General features: G+C 53.1%; 3 protein-coding genes across 3 annotated transcripts; 1 reads left to right on the top strand and 2 right to left on the bottom strand.

Annotated features, from left to right (window-relative positions):
• Nucleotides 1-1921: 1921 nt before the first annotated feature.
• BDZ83DRAFT_720563 (ATPase) lies at nucleotides 1922-5872 on the top strand (the record flags this gene model as incomplete). Its single annotated transcript, XM_060512285.1, has 2 exons — nucleotides 1922-1943; nucleotides 3813-5872. 2 exons carry the CDS (start codon nucleotides 1922-1924, stop codon nucleotides 5870-5872), a joined length of 2082 nt encoding a protein of 693 aa, XP_060363631.1.
• A 649-nt stretch (nucleotides 5873-6521) lies between these two features.
• BDZ83DRAFT_580497 (PA domain-containing protein) lies at nucleotides 6522-8912 on the bottom strand (the record flags this gene model as incomplete). Its single annotated transcript, XM_060505357.1, has 5 exons — nucleotides 6522-7130; nucleotides 7204-7525; nucleotides 7582-8095; nucleotides 8155-8360; nucleotides 8416-8912. The coding sequence occupies 5 exons, from the start codon at nucleotides 8910-8912 to the stop codon at nucleotides 6522-6524; spliced, it is 2148 nt and encodes a 715-aa protein (XP_060363630.1).
• Nucleotides 8913-10278: 1366 nt separating this feature from the next.
• BDZ83DRAFT_625916 (cytochrome P450) lies at nucleotides 10279-12532 on the bottom strand. The gene is made up of 6 exons (XM_060508522.1): nucleotides 12134-12532; nucleotides 11881-12077; nucleotides 11470-11828; nucleotides 11278-11400; nucleotides 10712-11213; nucleotides 10279-10637 (listed from the first exon to the last, which is right to left on the bottom strand). Exons 1-6 carry the CDS (start codon nucleotides 12375-12377, stop codon nucleotides 10521-10523), a joined length of 1542 nt encoding a protein of 513 aa, XP_060363629.1. The 5' UTR covers nucleotides 12378-12532; the 3' UTR covers nucleotides 10279-10520.
• Nucleotides 12533-13449: the final 917 nt, after the last annotated feature.

Genomic DNA, 13449 nt, shown 5'->3' with positions numbered 1-13449 from the left:
AGCCGAAACACAAAGATATTATATTCCTTGAGTAGACTCAACATACGTAAGAGTTTGGTATTCTTAGCATCGCGATTCTCATCTATGTTGCCCCCTAGATCTGTAAACTAAGCTCAGGTTTCCAGTGATAAGGTGAATTTGTCACGGGCCCAGGTGCTGTTGTAATTATTTGGAACTAAGTAATAATGCTATGCTTAATATGAGATGTTGATAACTACACCCACCACTAAATGTATGATCAGCGATGCATCGGTCCGAAGTATGTGTGTTATTGACGGTTGAAGAACTGACGTAAGGTAGTAATTAAAGGTTCCGGTGTTGCTGAAGTGCGTGTGCTTTCAAATTGTATTGATTGAAGCAATACCAACATGATCATATCTTCAGAACAAACAAAGCTATGTGATGCAAGCTTTACGACAGTAATGAGAACCGAATCGATCAGACAGGAACAGGCAGGAAACCTGATGCAAACCACCACACCTCACAAGCTTGGGAGTTTTACTCGATTAAGCCACCAATAATAGGATGGGTTAGCCTGCGATCGATGGCCTGTATGCAAGAACCGGGCGTTTTTCGGCAGTTTATATGACAGCGGTAGAGCTTGACTTTGATCAGAGTGCATACCATGATCTGAGAAGGACCTCATCTTCGGGCCTTCTATGCAAATTTGAGGTCGTCGTGACCCGTCATCTGATGTACAGGGCGGAATGCAACCTCAACTCCTCAAGACTCCGCACAACTCCGCCTTGAACGTGGGCGTAAGGTGTCATCGACCATGCCAAGATCAGGAACTCTCTTGTGTTGCATGTGCTACATCAGGGACCGCGGGGTTGGGCGCATGCAAAGTCTACAAAGTGAACCATTGCAGGTAGGTGTTCGGATGGCTAGCCACACAACGGGCCTACTCACCCCGCGGTGGTTGCCAGTTGGAGATATGATAGCCGGCACTAACAGAACTTTGCTACCCCGCCATCGCCTGCATGATTTTTTGGAGATGCCCCGGACTTCCAGGTCGAGTTTAGGTCCGGGGAGACATTTACGGGTAGGGCCGTCTCGGTTGGAGGTACTTCGGCGTTGCTTGATATGATGTGTGCCGGTGGGAGTAGCAAGGGCAAGTTGGATCGTGAGATGTCTAATAGCATCATAGAAGCATGTGAGTATGCTATGAGCTGCGACGCTGTGGGATACCCAACGTGGAATTTGGCATATAAAGCCAAGATGATCCCTCTCAGACTGATGTTGTGAGAGACATGGAGCGCCGCTTCCGAAAGTAGTTGTAAGTTGACATCTTGAACGGTCAAACATCTCACAGGACGCCTGCAAGCCGTTCAACATGAAGTCATCCACGACCTTGGCAGTTGCCACCTTCTTCTCCTCTGCTTATGGACATGGATATCTGACGATCCCTTCTAGCCGCACTCGTCTCGGCCATGAGGTAAGAACCCAACAAGTAGTATCGAAGACTGCTTCGGTATTGTGCTAACGAAACATCGGCAGGCCGGCATAGATTCCTGCCCCGAGTGCACTATCCGGGAGCCTGTCTCCGCGTGGCCGGACCTCACGGCCGCCACTGTCGGACGAAGCGGTCCCTGCGGCTACAATGCTCGCGTCAGCGTCGACTATAACCAGCCCGGAAGCAACTGGGGCAGCAATGTAGTCGCAAGCTACACTCGCGGCCAGACCGTCGATGTCCAGTGGTGTGTCGACAACAATGGCGACCACGGCGGCATGTTCAGCTACCGCATCTGCCAGGACCAGTCCATCGTTGATAAGTTCATTACACCCGGATACCTCCCCACCGACGACGAGAAGCAGGCCGCCGAGAACTGCTTCCAGGCCGGAACCCTCAAGTGCACCGACGTCTCGGGCCAGAGCTGCGACTATAGCCCAGACTGCGCCTCCGGGCAGGCGTGCTGGCGGAATGACTGGTTCACCTGCAACGCGTTCCAGGCGAGCAGCCGACGCGGGTGCCAGGGCGTCGACAACAACGCGCTGGGGTCATGCTACACCTCCATCGCCGGCGGCTACACCGTCACCAAGAAGATCAAGATTCCCGACTATGTCTCGAACCACACTCTGCTATCGCTGCGCTGGAACTCGTTCCAGACCGGCCAGGTCTACCTCACGTGCGCCGACATCGCCATCGGCGGTGGGGGAAGCACTTCGCCGTCCTCGACACGCACGACCAGCGCTGCGGCGACAGCTACAAGCGGCACTTGCGCGATCGCCAGTTCTGTGGCTGTTACTTTCAATGAGATTGTCAAAACGGTTCCGGGCCAGACAATCAAGGTCGCGGGATCCATTGCTGCACTCGGCAACTGGAATGTGGCATCGGCCCCGGCGCTTTCGGCGGCGCAGTACACCAGCGCGAATAACTTGTGGACCTACACTGTCTCGCTGCCGGCCGGGACGACTTTCGAGTACAAGTTCATCAATGTGGCGTCGGATGGGACCGCGACATGGGAGAGCGACCCGAACAGATCCTACACTGTGCCCCAAAGCTGTTCTACTGCGGTTACGGTCAGTACTAGCTGGAAGTAGAACCAAGAAGGTTTTGCGTGAGGAACTGAGGAGCCTGGGGTCAGTCAGTAAAGTGCTAGCGGTCAGCGTTTTGAATTCTCTGTACATACTTACAGTACTTGATAGCTTGTGTTCGTGCTTTGTTTCTCTTTCTCTGTTAAAGATTGTATATACGCGGGTACAGCCGAAGCAGACTGGATTCGGTAACTTTATTCTTGGAAGACAATGCGCAATAACGTAGTCTGTTTATCGCGAGCCTCAAAGTTAACAGGACCTATTCACCACATGTGAGAGCCGTGGCTGGAACAGGATGCAAACAGGGCTTACAAGAAACATTGGACGTGCTACACGTGTCTCAATCAATAATCCTAGCTATATCAGTCCTCGTTCCCCCGCTATTCTGTCTGCTTATGTGGCGCTGTGACGCTATGATGCTCAGCCCTTCCAGGGGTTGAACAAACGATCGGTCTGGTGCTTCCCGTCCCCGTCTCGCTTGAAGCGAACAGAAATGCTTGAAAGAACCGGGGCTGTAGGCAGTGCTCGTCTGCCTGCAGGAGTTGACGCGACTTTAGCGTTATCTAGGTCTCTTCTAGAATCCTTCGTGAGGCCTCTGTAGGTTGACTCAATCACATCAACATTGTTCTGACTTCATGTTCTGGGTAGAAGCTCAACTCTTTTGCACGTTGAAACACTGTCAATCGTCTGTTCACCAAAGACAATTTGTTTGCCACAGATCGGCGAATGAGCAAGACGGCCAGTTCTGGCGGCCTGAATCCTGATAACAAACTTTGTGCCAGGGCGGCTCTGCTGCCTTGCAAATGCGGGATCCCATCTCGCTCTAGTGCTTACATCTCGCGCGACAATTGGCCTCTTCGTTCGATCAACGCTTCTGCGACGAACCGCGCATCGTAGGCAGCAACATGCTCTCTTTTCCACACAGAGACGCATACGTTTCGCAGTCGGCAGCCCATGAGCCGTGAACAAGGGTGAGTCACTGCCACATGCCACGCGCATCAAAGGCATCAACCGATTCGACGCCTGTTGAGGCAGCCACTAGGGCACGATGCCGTGGTGCCTGGCGCTTTGCTGTCAGGTTTGATGAGATGGCAAAAGAAAGACTTCTTACACTTTGCACGCGTGACTTGCTGGAGGTATCGCAACGCAATGAAGATAAATATGTGCGGCAAACTATCTTCAATCCGAGATTGCAGTTCGAATTCATCAGCATCTCTTCTTCCCGTTGTATCTAGACAAAAAATTATTCACAATGGCACGCACAACAGCAGCGGCAGCGGCTGCCTTAGGCCTGAAGATGGTCGACGAATCGGTCAAGGAGACCAAGACCTCAGCTCAAGAGAAGACGAATGGCATATCAACCACAAACGGCAAAGAGTCAAATGGTGACTCCACCAACGGCGAGAGCGTCGAGAAAGACGGGGCCTCAGCAGAGACCAACAGCGAGGAGAACAATGAGGATGAGGAGGAGAAGCCCAAGAAGCCACTCGCTCCCTTCGGCTCAATCGCTTCTACTAAGAACATCTACAAGTCCGCCAAAGACAGCGATGGCAACTGGACATGGGTAGACAAGTATCCGGAAGACGTGCAGGAAGCCGCCGAGAACGAAGAGACGGAGCAATACGCCGTCGTGGTGCGCAACGTCAAGAGCAACGACAGCCGGAAGAAGCTTGAGGCCGATTCCATCGTCATTCAGAGCCCCTGGCTGAAGAAGGCCTTGGGCGTGATCTTGGACGGCTACACTGGCGTCGCTTGTGAGCTGGAACGTCTCGAGTTCGACGCTCCCTTCCGCCCCTTTGTACATCGCTGGACGGAATTCCGCAAGTACATGGGCAAGAAGGACCTCGATGCAAACACCAAGGAGCATCTGACTATCCTACATGACATCCTCCAGTACGAAATTGGGAACACCATCAAGGCATTCGAGGATTACGTCGCAAAGGGCGTCATCACATTCGAGCATCTGTGGATGATCTTCCAGCCCGGTGCCATCGTCCTCTCAGCCCACAAGGGTCCTCTATCAGCCTTCGAGCTTGAGGAGACAGAGTACATGGAGAACAACTGCGGTAAGTTTCTCCAGCTGCGCGCCGACTGCGTCGACTACGGCGGCAAGGAGTTCGGCCGCTACGGCGAGCGCATCAACATCTCCGAGTTCCTCGGCACTAAGAAGATCACCGGCCTCAACGCTTTCCCCTGGGCATTCCACGCCCAAAAGGAGAAGCTGCGTACCAGCCTTATCCAGCGCGGCAAGATCTTTGAGGAGCTGGCTGGGCACAACTACAAGCAGTACTCGGGCACTGCCATCACCTGGGACAGCGAGGGCAACGAGGTGCCCATCCAGGTCGAAGGCCGCATCGTAGTTGACATCAACTCATTCAATCGCTTCAGCCCTTACCGCAACCGTTACGTTGACGACTGGAACGCAAAGGACATGGAGGCTCTTTCAGCGTGGAAGCGTCAGCATGGGCTGGGCAAGGACGGCAACCTCAAGCTGACTCCTTACCACCAGATGCTGGCGCGGTCTCGGACCCGGGGCTACTCCCTCAAGCTGAAGAAGTGGCTAGACTTCTTCGTCGAGCAGGTCAGCGAGATCACCTGGAACACAAACGCCTTCGACAAGCTTGTTTTGCCCGAGGACCAGAAGGAACTGATCCTCGCCTTCTCTGAGTCGCAACTTGACGGCTCTACTTTTGACGATGTCATCTCCGGCAAGGGCAAGGGCATCATCTGTCTCCTTTCGGGCCCCCCTGGTGTAGGCAAGACTCTGACGGCGGAAGCTGTCGCTGAGAACCTCCGCGTTCCCTTACACACTCTCAGCTCGGGCGATCTGGGCTCGCAGCCGTGGGAGGTCGAGCACGGCCTCTCACGCATCCTCGAACTCGTGGCGCGGTGGAACGCGATCCTGCTCCTAGATGAGTGCGACGTCTTCCTCGAGGCACGCTCTACGCACGATCTTGAGCGCAACAAGGTCGTCTCCATTTTCCTTCGGACGCTTGAATACTACGAGGGCATCCTCTTTATGACGACTAACCGCGTTGACAACATCGACTTGGCCTTCCAGTCACGCATCCACGTATCGCTCGAGTACCCGGACCTTACCCCGGAGTCTCGTCGCCAGATCTGGCGCAACTTTTTGCAGGGGGCCACGCTCAAGAGCGAGGTCTCCGATGAGGATATCGCTCAATTGTCTGAGCTAAAGCTCAATGGCCGACAGATCAAGAACATTCTCAAGACTGCGCAGTTGCTGGCTGCTAGGAAGAAGAGTCCACTCAAGCGCAGTTTCATTGACATTGTTCTTAACATCGAGAAGCGGCGGCCTGGAGGACAGGCTTCTTAGGGAGTACGACATGACCTACGTGAGGTACTGAGCATGGGCGTTTTGGTATAGTTGCACGCACCGGCTTCTTCGATTCAGAAACGACGGTTAGGAGTTCAGGTTGTTTTTAGATACAATGAATGACATTTGGCGACCATCATAATCGAGCATTTACAGTGTGATGCAGTGCTTGCGATCGTGACATGGAATCCGCACCTCATACATATGTGAGACTTGATCGATACATTACGAGTACGATCTTGGCGCCGAAGCCTGGAAATATTACACCACATCAACGTATCAAGAACAAATGAGTTGGGAGATTTTACACTACGAGCGGAGCACGCGAAGTTGCTGAGTTTCTTTCAAGGTGCACGACTCAATGAAATACCTGTTGTATGCCTAAGGTGAGCATCACATTATCGTTTCACTTAATTCCATTGACATGAGCTGGACAAGGCGTAGATCATTCCTTGTTGAGTGCATGTGACGGCGCATTAAATATTAGTATTGTACGAAAATCTTCTCTGCAATCTCTCGTGGGCAAGACGGAGAAACCCCTGGCGAAATGAGCCCGATCAGCGCCGAAGGGCCGGAAACGGCAAGGCCCACTCTCACCGGTACCCGGCGCCGCTCGTGGTGAGCCCTTCACATTTTGTCTGTTGGGACTTTACGTCTTAATGATATCAGCAGCCCGCAAGATGCCTCGAGCAGTCTTCGAAACCCACTCCTCGGCGACAGTGAGGTTGCCCTTGCCGTACTGGATGCCTTCCGTGATCCCAGGGAAAAGCACAGCAGCATATCCGGTGTCCAAGCCAGGGGCAGTAATGACATGCTTGTAGAACTCCCGATCAGGCAAACCACCCTGACTGATGAATCCCCGTTGGAAGTCACGGTACTTGTGGTTCACAACCGTGATCAGATCCGCGTCGCCCGTCGTGACAGCGAGCTGCTCCAGAGCCTTGACCTCGTCGGCCCGCGTCGCAAAGACCTCGATGGCGTCGGAGAGCTCGGAGAGATCGATCTCGGCGCCCTCAGACTCAGCATATTCTTCCAGGTCGGAGAGATATGCGCGTAGCTCGGTGGCGTAGTTCGGTACGTCGATGGGGAGGACCTCGTCGTCGGCGAGGTGGTAGGCGAGCAAGGTGAGGTACTGGCCCATGGCGGCGTGAAGCAGGAAGCCTGGGTCGCCAAAGTTGGCCATCCAGTGGTAGGTGTCGTAGTTTGAGTGGTAATGCCAGACTGGATCGGTCGCGCCGTTGTTAGAGCCGACGTCGAGCTTGAGCAAGTCAGTTTTCGCCCCCAAAGAGGGCTCTAGAGCGCCTTTTCGCCGACGGAAAGTAAGTACTCACCGAGTTGATACCCCGATGCAAGAAGCCTGTAAAGTCACTACCGCTGCCCAGAGACTCGACGATGCCGTCGGAAGACTCCAGCCAAGCGTCGTAGAGGCTAATGTTGAAGCCGCCAAAGTTGGGGTAGATGATCTTCTTGAAGATCTCAGTGCCGACGGTCTGTAGCTCAGGAGTGGTGGCGAGAGCGGGTCTCGGACCTGATACTGCGACGTCTATGTTCAGATAGGCCACGGCTGTCTGGGTAAGCCAGTTGACGTTATCCTCGACCCATTCAGTGCTGCCGACGAGGCCGTACTCCTCGGCGTCCCAGGACGCGATGACGCTACAAAAAGGTTAGAGACTGTAATCATCCTGTCGGCTAGAGAGTCAATGGCTTACATATTCCTCTTAGGCTTCCAGCCCTTGGACACAAGAGCACTCACAGCTTTGGTAAACTCGACCAAGATGGCGGATCCAGAGTTGGGGTCGCCGTTGCCTCCAATCATCCAGGTGTCACGATGGTTTCCAATGACAATCGTCTCATCGGCATTGGTGCCATTGATGTAGCCAATAACGTTCCAAATGGGTGTGATCTTGCCTTCCATCAAGTTGTCCAGGTGTAGAGTGACTCCCGGGGCCGGGCCGGAGCTGTAATTGGCGTTCAATGCACCAGCCCAGATCGTCCGGTTGACTTCCTCTGCGGAGACTCCGAATCCATCCAGTGCCTGCAGCAGAGGCTCAGCAGATGCGTAGGAGATCGGAATGGAAGGGATCTTGGGCGTCACGGGCGAAATATCTGCGCGGTCGACGCCCTCGTGGGATGGGTAGCCTGGGGTTGTTGGATCGCCCGGATGAGTAGAGAGGAAGAGGACGGAGCCTTTCTGAACAGCGCTGGGATTCCTGGCAGGACCATCTGCGGGGCATTTTGTAAGCACACTGACTTGAGATATTCCGTGGAAGTAGAAGACGTACGGGGATATGCCTCGTAGCCGTTAGCAACAGTCTGGTTTCCGTCATCGCCGGGGTCGGTGAAGATGACAGCGCCAATCATGCCGTGATCTTGCGCATTCTTAACCTTCAAGCCACGGAAGAGGCCGCCGTATCTGGCCAATGCAATCTTGCCTTCGAGCTCGACTCCCAATTCAACGAGGCGGTCAAAATCTGCCTGGGAACCGCGACTTCACGGATAATTAGCACGGCTCAACACGTCTGACGTGGCAGCGAAGCACTCACCCGACGTAAACATATTCCCCAGTCACGTTTCCTGACGCAGAGTAACCATGGAACGTCGGCTGTCTATCCTCCCTCCCCGTGACATCGTCTTCCTCTAGAACATCCTCATCGAGCCTGACATTGTTTGTCGTGCTGTTAGGGTAGGTAATTTCCAGTGAAGCATGAACAGGATAGCTCAGGTAGACATGATACTCGTTTAGCTTTGCATCGAAGCCATTCTCCGTCCACCTGTCCGCCGTCCACTGCGCCGCTTCCTTTCCGAGTCCCGCAAGCTTGACCTGGTGGCCGTAGTAATCTGACCACTCGTCAACGGTGACATTGTCAAAGGCATTGACCAAGATCGTCTCATCCTCTGTCAGGACTGGAGGCCAAACGTCGTCGGCGCGCTTTGCGATGGGCTTGCGGTGCGTGTGCCGCTTCTCGACGAAGAAATCCCGTTGGCAGGCCGAGGCGAGGGCCGCATAGGCCAAGGCGACTAAGACTTGACGGCAACGCATGATGGGCAAAATCCTGTAGAGCAATAGGCAGAGGCTCAGCTCAGTGGTTTTTGCCGGCAACGGTCAGACTTCGAGAACAAAAAGGTCTCTGCCAAAACTCGGCCTCCGGGAGGGGTGACGGAAAGGCACAGTTATAGCTCTCTCCCGCAGGCAGCCCACCCACAATCGAATCGCAGAAAATATGCCCAGCGATCGTCAGCCATCGCTAAGGCCGGTGATGCCATTAAAAGAGACTTTCCCGCAATATTGCTTGGCATTCTGGAGCTGTTCGCCCTGCTCTGATGGCATTGGCGATATGCAGGCTGGGAAGAACCTGCTGTCCGCGGGCAAGGCAGTGAGAACGCACGTCGTCATATCTTTCTCCAAAGACCCGGCACTTTGGGGAGAAGCTGACCCGATTTCTGGGGGAGATATGGTACTTTCGAGACTGGTCTACCCCAATTCACGCGATGACGGAACGGCAAGCAGTAAGACGGCGTGGAAGAGAGAGCTTAGCTGCTTGGAAATGTGAGTGACCTGCCTTGTTTGTGCTAGAATTCGATGTACGCCAAGCAATGCCGGCGGGGTAGCTTTGTTCGCCGTGGATAAGCTGATGGCACACAAGCAGTCATGCCGCGTTGACATGACTGAGGTGTTGATGTTAGGTAGCATGGGGAAACAAATGTCAATGGGTATTCCCCGCAACGATAGCTGCCTTCCCCCTCCCCCGCTCCGAGGGGAGCGAGCTCCTGGTCCCGGATGTCACTGATCGAAGCCGACACCGAAGCCGATCCCGCTATGGCTTCTCAAGTACCTTTGGAAGGATCCATTGCGTGCCGTAAGTGACACCATCTCTCTCTATGCACTGATGACGAGTGTCTTTGGCGAGGGGACTTTTGAGCTTGAGAGAGGCCTATTAGGTGCGGCCCGAAGTTCTGGATTGGGTTTCTGACTGCGGCTATTGACATGACGAATGTCAGATGAACTATTGGCTTGAGCACATACCATGAAAGACTAACTCGCACGAACCAAACTTTTTACGTACAATGCTGAGCACTCAGATTGTTTCGACCATCGGACTGACGCAGACGCATGTCAAAATCTGGCAGCTTTGCCGAGAGTGTTATCGCTGAACGTTTCCCGCCAGGATCCATGTAAGTACATATCGATAATCTCACCGTACCCAAATGAGCTTTCAAGGATTAAGACGATAAGAGCAGCGGATGCATCGGGATTGCCGCCAAACTCTGTTCCGGTGCCATGGATGGTGTTCAGGGAATTCGAGAGCGGAAAGTGTAAATATTGGGGTACAGCGTCAAGCTTCTCACCGCCGAGTCCCGGAGCAAACATGAGCACATATAATATCGTATCAGCTCAAATAGCGGTGACTGGATTCCTATTCAATGAGTAATGATCCTACGATGCTGAAGAGTACGCGCTCCTTGGCCGACTTGCTATCACATTACTTGCTATCATATTCCGGCACCCAAATTCTCAGTAGCTTCTCTCTTGGTCAACATTCCCAACAACAAAGGAAACATGGGTATCTTGGGCTTCGCAATTTCATGCTAGCGAGACATCTTCAAGCCAGGAAATCTCTAGAAAGCATTGCATATCAGACTAGGAAGGTTAGCTCGATCTCGGTAGTACTCGCAACCAGAAATCGGTTGTGACCCAGAAAGCAGCGTCATAAAGCTTGAGAGGCTCTTGAGGAGTCACAACCGCAAAGTCGAATCTCCGGAACAGCTTTAAAGAACGATGATCAGCTTTCTGCCACTTTTAAGTCAAACATCGGATATTCCAAAGCAACACTAGCTCACCTCGATGAAGATCTTGTTCAATTCCATGGCCGCAATAGTCTTCCCAAGACACTGGAACCGACCGTGCCCGAACGCAAGGTCAACGACGCCACACATCTCTCGAAAGCGGTCTTCGTCCTCGGCGGCGACTTCCAGCCAGCGCTCCGGCCGGAACACGTCCGCGTCGCAGCCGAACGTGTCCTTGGACCTCATCAACTTTTGAATATTGACTCCCATCTGCGTTCCCTCTGGCAAGAACTGCCCATGAAGCTCTGTTCCTCCCTTGGCTACTTGCTTATAGTTGAGACCCGTTGACGGGGGGTACATGCGTATGCCTTCTCTGATGACGGCCTGCAGGTAAGGTAATTGGCGGGCCTCCGAGTCGCGGATCGGGGAGCTGATGCGGCCTTGAGCAATGCCTTGGTCCATCTCGCGACGCAGTGCATTCAGTGACGATGGCGTGTTGAGCAGACAGAGCATGATCATGCGTACTGCGGTGGCGGTAGAGTCGGATCCCGCGATTCTTCGTTCAATTGTCAGTCTATGTCTATGTCTAGGTTTGGAGATGGGAATAGACTGGGGCTCACAGTTCCAAAAAAATCTCTGCCAAGAGCTCTTTGTAAGTCACTCCGTTACGGAGATGTTGTTGGACCATATTATTTTCATCCGTCACGGCAGCCAGCTTTTTATCTGCGAGGCTTTTGGCCATCCTGCCACAGGTCAGTTCACAGGAGTTGAAGACAGCCCGATGAGTGCCAGAGCGATGTCTGTCGACTTACCGCATCAGTTTACCAAAGCCGAATTCGTCACTTGAGAAGGGTAAAAGCTTGTTCAACGGCCATTGTTGCATAAAGATGCCTACCCATGGTATGTTGAGCATGACTGCGAGATACGGAAAGATGAGGTCATTGGTTGCCACGTAACCGAACAAGTCCTCATCGTTTGCAAGGAATCCAAGAGCTTCTCCGAAAGAAAGCTCGCTGACAACGTCGAGTGCAAAGTATTGAGATTTATGGGAGAACTCTATCGGCCGGAATTCCTTTGACGTGGAGATGTACTTAGTTTCGACAAGATTGACGAATTGCGCGACAATTCTGTCGACGCCGGGTTCGAAACCACCGTTTTCTCTGCCGGCGTACTAGAACGAGTGAGTTTCGACGTAGTCTAGCGAATTGTATGCTTTTACATACACCAGGACTCAGCTTCGCTCTATACTCTTTTCGCAGGTCATCGTCTCTCATCGAGAAAAGGCTGTCTTGGTCAGGCACGACCTTGGCGAGAGCATACCAGGGCCCTTTGGTGAAGTCCGATCTGACCGCCGATATCTTGCGGTATGCGTCTGGATCGCCGAACAAGACTTCGTTTGGGCCAACGCGCACTAGCGGTCCTATGGGGTCAAAGGTAAGCTTGGGCGGGATCAATACGCAGGTTTGAGAGTCTTGCCATATTTGTCTCCTAGATCTTTCAACATGAAACTCAACTTTCCACCTCTTGTCATATGCTGCATCGGTAGAATCGAAAGAGAGTTCAAGAAAGGGCCTGGGATGTGCCGTAACCGGTACCAAGACAATAGATACCAAATCGATAGCGGAATCAATGCAAAGAGCGCAATACTGCCGTGCAATGAGGGTGGAAATAGTGCATCGTTAGTCCCTCTCATATTGGAGATCTGCTCTTGAAAAGACATGGCTACTGTCACATAGCGCGGCGCAACTTTCTGTCGACGGCGTTTACACGCAGACAAAGCGACGACGACGACGCGACAGATCTACAGCTGAGAGTCTCCATGATTGCAGGGCCCCTGCACCTGTTGATATACCTACCAGTCACTTTTAGCCCGCTATCTTGTGCGGGGAAAGCCCTTCCATTCTTCTCGGCGTCAATGGCTGGTGGCGAGCGAACCCGTTCCGGGACTGAACCCTACCTTTGTTACAGCCAGGGATCTCCATGTTTGCTTCTGGGGTTGTCTGATTGTTCGGTCACATCTATGTGGGAAATCAGGCGGTCAACCAACCTCCTCGTCGCTGGCCGGTAGGTGATGGTGAAAAACGCGATTCGCGCAGACCTTTCACAGTGGGCCGTCAACGATTCACAAGGGATAGCCCGTTTGGGTTTCCAACAGACTAATAGAGAGAGGATGGGAGATGGGGAAGACATCTTGGTCGTTGGAGCCTGTCCTAGGCCGGCGTTCCTGCACTGAAGACTGGGCACCACATGAAGCTGGCGCGATTGTTATTACCTACTGTAAGCGATGATTGATGACGAACTTCGAGTCGCCTTTAAGTCCGGGATATCAAAATAATGACTTCATCAGAGAACCTGCCTTTAAAATAACACGGGCGCGAGAGGCTTCGGGTGTCGCGTGGAACCGCGATGCCAGGGCTTGCTCGAGTTGCTGCGCAGGATGGGTCTTTCATACAAGACACGTTGGTTTGATCGACCTTTCAAATGATGTAGAAGAAAAAAAACCAGCGGTCTCTCACAAATGATAGACGATAGAAAGGACGACCAAGGGCCCTTTATGGGTGCTCCCGATCTCTTTCCGGACCCAGGTCCGCTACCACGGCATCGGAACGGAGCTCTTCTTTGGGACCAACTGTCGCCGAGTCAGACACCGCCCACCCACCTGTATCCTGCGTCGCAACCGAGAGAGTCTGGAACGGGGACTGTTGAATCCTTCGCTAAGCTTCTCCAACGGCAGCATACTATTGATCGCCAGTCCGGTCAGATGGCGACATCAAGCAGAAACCCAACAGTCA

The sequence above is a fragment of the Colletotrichum acutatum genome (assembly GCF_030867785.1).
Source record: "Colletotrichum acutatum strain CBS 112980 chromosome Unknown BDZ83scaffold_63, whole genome shotgun sequence".
NCBI classification, from domain to species: Eukaryota; Fungi; Ascomycota; class Sordariomycetes; order Glomerellales; family Glomerellaceae; genus Colletotrichum; species Colletotrichum acutatum.
Note: the sequence above shows the minus strand (reverse complement) of the source record. Positions and strands in the feature narration are given on the sequence as shown.